This window comes from Indicator indicator, chromosome 3, assembly GCF_027791375.1.
Source record: "Indicator indicator isolate 239-I01 chromosome 3, UM_Iind_1.1, whole genome shotgun sequence".
Lineage (NCBI taxonomy): Eukaryota > Metazoa > Chordata > Aves > Piciformes > Indicatoridae > Indicator > Indicator indicator.
Genome location: NC_072012.1, coordinates 42327252 through 42333860, shown reverse-complemented (window position 1 = coordinate 42333860; position 6609 = coordinate 42327252). Strand labels below are relative to the sequence as shown.

Here is a 6609-nt window from a genome sequence, read left to right as displayed (position 1 = left end):
TAAACTGGGACTAGACAAATTAAATACAGTTCAGGCTACCAGAGTAGCCAGGAAGCTTTGGGAATGCCACCACCTCAGGCTTGACTTTCTCTGTAGCTTCTGAATGTGGATGAACAGCTGCCTGCAACAGTATCCAGACACCGGGCTTGTGGTAAAAAATCCCTGATTTTCACAAGCCTTTTGACTCTTTTTATTTGCATTTTTCTTTGAAGTAACAACCTGTGCAGTGTAACCAGGAAACAAAGTAAACCAAATGCATGAAAGAAAGAAGTACAAAGTTTCCACTACAGTGTAATCAAATGGTGAGTCATTGATGTTGACTTTTTTTTTTTTTTTTTTTGACACAAGAGAATCATAGAATCAGTCAGGTTTGGAAGGGACCACAAGGATCATCTAGTTCCAACCACCCTGCCATGGACAGGGACACCTCACACTAGATCAGGCTCGCCAGAGCCTCATTCAGCCTGGCCTTAAAAGTTTAGAAGTTTACTGTTCCTCAAAATATCCATAATATCCATAATATCAGCTCTGGAAACAGGGGGAAAATAACCACCACCTCCCAAAGGAGGTAATGTTTAATTCAGAGTGGATATTTTTCCAACTCTGCTTCAAGTAGCACTTAACACACTCTTAGCATCCCTGTTCCCTAGTCTATTTTTGGCTCTGTAGACTTTATTAATAGACAGCTTTATTGTAGTCTGGTAAGCATCACGACATCTTTACATTTCTTACATCTGTGTACAGAGAAGCTGGAGCAAACCCAGGCATTGTTGTAACTCAGTTCTTGGGATGTTGTTTAACAATGAGAAATCAAACAAGCACACAGGGCTTAGTGTCCAAAACTGTGTAACTGTGTGCTGTGGTACACCAGCTGGGCTCTAGCATAAGCCAGCTAGATGACAGCTGATCATCACCTCCAGCCCTGTATGATGACTAACCAGCTTTTCTCTGATAAGTCGCAGTACTGCTCCACTCTCATGGCTTCTTGTACCTACCTGCCCCATTTTGCAGGTCACTGCCTTTCAGGGAGACATACAGCTCTCAGGAGTACCACAACACCACAGGGCACAGACAGCCTTGCTGTTAAAGGATAGACTTCCTAAATGTTCTTGCTACCTTCCCCTCACCCCCGTTTTCCTGAGGCTTAGCATACCCGACCCTGCAACTTTTTGGTGTATTTAGGTGACTGCCACTTGAAGGAGACCTGCCAAGCGTTTTGTTTGTTGTGGGGTTTTTTTGCACAAGAGTATGACAAGGTCAGTGTGACACAACCAGGGAAGGAGGGATTAAAACATCTGTGCGATCGAATTCAAAGATAGTCAGGCTTGTTTTTTCACTCTCGCTTCATAACAGCATCCTAAATGCCTGCCTGCTTGTGGAGGCACCCGGGGGTCTGCCACACCGTTTCTGCTGCTAGGCGACGGGCTGTATGGGTCCTCGCCTTCTCCAAGCAGGCCGAGGGAACCTACAGCTGGCTACGGGACTTGTATGAGGCCACTGCCGCTGCCTCCCCCCGCATGGCCGAAATTAGAGTAATTCTTTGTAGCAAATTATTTCGTAGGAAAAACACCTTTGACGTGTTTAAGGGGGAAAAGGGAGGTGAGTCCTCAAGTGGGAGCCTTGCCCCATAGCCCACAACATTAGAAGGCTGTGCTAGGCGTTGGGTCGGGGCGTCCCGCTCAGGCTGCGCTGCCTCAGCCCCGGGGGCAGCGGGAACGGACGACGCACCGCGAGCAGCGACCCCGCGCCCACCGGTAACGCAGTCCTCAGCGCGCCGGCGTCCGTGAGCGATTCCGCGTGAAACGCCTGTCGGGCAACTCCTCGCGACCACGAGCAGGGCAGGAGTCGTTGCTGGCCCCTCCGCACCGCGGCAGGCGAGCAAGGGGCGGCCCCACAGGCCAGACCCCGCCCGCCGCGCACCTGCCGCGGGCCGCCCCCTCCCACCGCGGGAGGCAGGGCTGGGGCCGCCCGTGCCCGGCGTGTGCCAGGAGCCCGCCGGTGCCGCAGGAGGAGCAGGAAGCGCCCGGGCAAATCCAGCCTCGCTATCACATGACTCAGCAGCCGTTGCCGAGCTGAGTTCACCCAGCGCCGCGCCGGGAGGGGGAAACCTGCCGCTGTCGCCGCCGCCGCCGCTGCTGCTGCTGCTGCAATGAGCCTGGGGCCCCGCGGCTGCCCCTGAACCCGCCGTTCCCCCACCCGGCTTGGCGCGGCCCGGCGCCCCCATTGCGGAAGCGCGGCGGGGGGCTGCCGGAGCCGCCGCCGCCGCAGCGCTGCCCACCGGCGCTCCCCGCCCTGCGCGGCGGCTCCGGCGCTACCGCTGCCGGCGGGGGTACTATGCTCACGCGGGTGAAGTCCGCCGTGGCCAATTTCATGGGCGGCATCATGGCTGGCAGTGCGGGCGCCGACCACGGCAGCGGCGCGGACTTGCCCCTCCGCTTCCCCTACGGGAGACCCGAGTTCCTGGGACTGTCCCCGGACGAGGTGGAGTGCTCCGCCGACCACATCGCCCGCCCCATCCTCATCCTCAGCAAGGAGACCCGACGCTTGCCCTGGACCACGGGCTACGCGGAGTGAGTACGGACCCCGGCTGCGGCGGGCAGGTGGAACGCGGCTGAGCTTGCCCGCCCCGCTGGGCTGACCCCGCTTCGGGGCGCACCGGCAGCGGGAGGCAGCGATGCCGGGTGAGCCCCCCCGCAGCAGATGCCGCCGTTGCCGGAGGCGTCGTCCCGGGCCTGCGCAGCGCCGCCGGCAGCGGGAGCCGGCGTAGGTGGGGGTGGCATCCGCGGCGCTGTGTGCCCGGTCCCCATGTAGCTTTGCACCTGGGTAGGTCGCTTCTGGGCGGCCAAGGATGCAAATGTCCTAAGTCCCCGCAGAGCGGCCGGTGCTCGCTGGGCGAAGGCGGTAAATGGGTGGCACCTGGGCTCCTCTAGCCGCAGTGATGGCTCCGGGGCCACTGGGGCTGAGGACCGGGTCCTTGCCGATGAAAAACTGTCTGGACTAGGGAATGAGAAGGGCTATTGACATAAAACCTGGTTTGGTGTGTGTGTGTGTGTAACTGCTTCCTCGTGGCCTAAAAGAGGTGAAATATGAGATTTGGGGCACCTTGAGTGGACCTGGCACATGTCCTGCTCGCCGATGGTGGCTGATTGCTTATTCTCTAAGTGATTTACAGTTTGGGAAGATGCTTGAGTAACAAGCTCCAAACTGAAAGAAAAATCTATTGGCCAACCCCAAAACTGGATTTTCCAAGTGGTCAGTTGCCCAGACTCACCCTTGTCATGGTATTTGCAGAGTGTCTGACTTGGACCTGGTTGTACTCTTTAGCGCAATCAAACTAAATGATTCCATGCCACATCTGAAATACCAGCTAGTCAAAGGGCAGTGTGTGTTTGGATGCGGATCTTCATACCGCTGGCAGTGGGAGTAGCTGCAGAGGCAAGGCACGTCCTTGTACTTGATTCCCGTATCAGTAACACACTTTTTGTTTGATGATCCTGGGTGCAGGACAATGTTTGGTTTCTCTGTGCTGCTGTCTCTGAGTCTTGAGCCTATCTAGCCGTTCATACTGCTACCTACTCCCAGATCACAAAAGTTACACTAAATGACCTCCTCCAAGCTATCTCTTCAGGCATGTGTGAATTCCAAACAAAGCTACTGCAAAAACTATGGTCAAAGTTTCACATTGTTAATGTGCAATCACTAGCTTTATTTAAAAGGTTGTTACGTCATTTGGAACATCAAAATGGGAAGAGAGATTTAAAGAATTTTAAATTGGATTGTTCTCTTCAGATTGTTAAAGAATTGAATTAGACTACTGAGTAAATTCTCCAGGAATTATAAGTTTAAATGTTTAAAACTAAGCTCTAATTGTTCTGCTACTATAGTAGTCCTTTAAAAAGAAATTCTTTGCCAGAGCAAGAAAGTGCTGTTTTTAGATTGTGAGGTGCTGTGGCTTTCAGCAAGTAATTGCAAGTTGGTGGCAAAGTGGAAAAGAGGTTCTCTGGCTCCCAGGTATGCACATTCACTGATGCCTACAAGCTTTGTCTGAGACAGGAAGAAAAATGTGGGTGCTGGAAAGTGAAAGCGTAGGTTGACCCTGAAGTTGAAACCTTCTGTGAGGGAGTGTTTGGAGATAAATTAAGTGGCTCTGGTGGTCACAAAAGGAGAAGATGATGCCAGGATTATTTTCATGTACTTGTTAGTCTTCCTGAGCTTTGAGCAGTTCAGTTAATGGGGAGGCGTAAAAAAGTCACTGGCTTTCTCAGTTCCTACTGTGTGTGAAAAGAGGTTGGCCTTTTGCCTTATCTCTTTTTCAATGTTCTTCTCATCTCATCTCCTTCCAGTGCAGTTACGGGTTCTAGTGGAGCAGACCTCAGTCAAAGGTACTCTCTCTTATTCAAGAAAGAGAAAACTATTGAGTGTATACCAGGCTCTTCCCAGAAAGACCTTTATGATCTTCCCAAACGGGGTTTGGTTGTGACTAGATGTCAAAATACTTGCTGCATAGAAGCTACAAGAAAAGCATGCTACCAAAATTGTGTTGTCCTCCAATGGCAAAGCAGTGCAACAGCCATTAATGAATAAAGAAACAGAAGGAATTAAAGACAAATTCAAGTTTTGCCAAACATGACTTTTCTTTTCTTTTTTTTTTCCACTCCTACTGAGCTGTTAGCAGTCTCAGTAGGATAATTGCGAGACTTGCTTGGAGGTATACATTTAAAATACCAATTTTTCTTCTGGAACACTTTTGAATTATATAGAGAAAAGAAATGGAAAAATAGCAGAAAGGTCAAATTACTGCTATATATATTCTGAAATTTGTTTGCCTGGGAGGAAGAAGGAGATGAAGTAGCTTTATGCTATTGTTTAGCATTGTTTTAGTGTCTACATTAAGAAAAACACCAGAGCAGCATTTGCCTTTTCTTACAGTACGAGTAAGTGCTTACAAGAATGTTAGGAAGGTGTTTGGTGTCCTCACAAGGAGCCTGTGGCACAATACAAAGGTCAGTCATTAATTCACATTTTACTAGTTGCATTAGTATAAAAGAATCAGAAAATATGTCCTACCAGCACTGCTACAGGGTCCAGCTTCCCTGACCTATTGCTTTTTCAGTGTTTTAGCAAATGAGCAAAAGTGAGTCCAGTGTTGTTTTTTTTTTTGGTGGGGACTCCTTTAGGCACTGAGGTTTTTACTTCTTGAAGTTAAGGAAAGGCTTGTTGTATACTTCAAAGGCTGGGATTTGGCCCAGAAGGTGTAAGGAAAGAGCGTGTTCCACCTTTATTTTATCTGCCGTCATGTTATGGGCCACTTGCACAGTGTAATTTGAGTCAGTGGGTTTGTGCTCCACACCTAGCACCAGCATCTGTCTTGCTGTCTTGGAGAAGAAAATTTAGCTCTGACAACAGATCACCTTGGGACTTTGCCTCAGGAAAGGGTTTGCAGTGTTCCTATTCTTTAGTTGTAAAACATGTCACATGATACTGGAGCTCCTTGGTGTGATCAAGTTGGTGTTTTCACCCAAGGTGGAGACAGCATTTTGGGGTTAGACCTGGTTCCCATGCAGGACTAAAGCAGCCTGGCTCCACAAAATATGTTGGTTTTTTTCAGGGTCTTCTTGTTCCATTGATTCCTGAGCATAGAGAATTCTTACTAACTTGGGTAGTAGTCAACCCTGTTGGCTATTTCTTCTCCCTGGCCTCTATGACAGATGTCTCTTTGTCAGGTTTATTCCTCTGGAGCAAGCACTTCTCCTCCTCCCCTTTTTCTTGCTTCTCTGACTTTTTTTTTTTTTTTTTTTTGTGTGGATATTTTTGCAATATTACTTATATATTTGAACTTATTTTTTGAATTTATTTTTTAAATTACCTACTTCTCTCTCTGATATTTTGCAGTGAAACACAAGTTAGCTTTTTTTTTTTATTATTAGCTTCTTTTCTTTTAGTAGTGTGATATTTATGCAAAATATGTGCACAGGCAAATGAAATCTTAAAAACTTACTTTGTGCTGGAATAAAAAAATCATTACTTCCTGAAATTTCATTGGGAATCCCACAGGGACTTACCTTTCCTTAGTCAGTGAACAGCCTGAAATTTGTCTTCTCAGGCAGCTGTCCTGCTGTCTGTTTCTTGCATGGGACATCTGAGACCTTGACTTCCAGTTCACCTCATGCTACAGGACAACACAAGGCTGGTAAATGTTTCAAACATATTCTATGTCACTGTCATCAAACTCCATAGAAGCAAAATGAAAGTTGTATCCCATATCCAGTAAGCTTTTAAATTGTACTTAAATGTATCATTTTATTTAGAAATAAACTTTTACTTTTTGATCAAGGGCATCCTTAACACTTAATGCACATGACTAGCTGATGCGCATCAGGAATGGCCCAGGCAGAGAGTAGCCTGTTAACAAACATTCCTTTAAGTCTGCCTTTAATCCAGAAGGGTAAGGAGATTTGCTGCTCACTGAAAAGTTAAGTAATTTATTTGAATAAAGGGGGTTGGGGGAATTCTGTCTGACACTATTTGCTTGCCCTCCCTCACCTGTGTGGGCATCTCTGCTCCTGAGGCTATAGGGCTCTTCCAGACTTTTCCCTGGCTGAGCTGCGA

General features: G+C 48.4%; 1 protein-coding gene across 1 annotated transcript in view; it reads left to right on the top strand.

Annotated features, from left to right (window-relative positions):
• The first annotated feature begins 2334 nt into the window (after positions 1-2334).
• The window catches only part of PPM1H (protein phosphatase, Mg2+/Mn2+ dependent 1H), a 139047-nt gene continuing 134772 nt past the window's right edge, over positions 2335-6609 (top strand). Inside the window, exon 1 of the mRNA XM_054399608.1 lies at positions 2335-2570. Within this exon, the coding sequence (XP_054255583.1) occupies positions 2335-2570 (236 nt within the window). The remainder of the gene's footprint in view (positions 2571-6609) is intronic.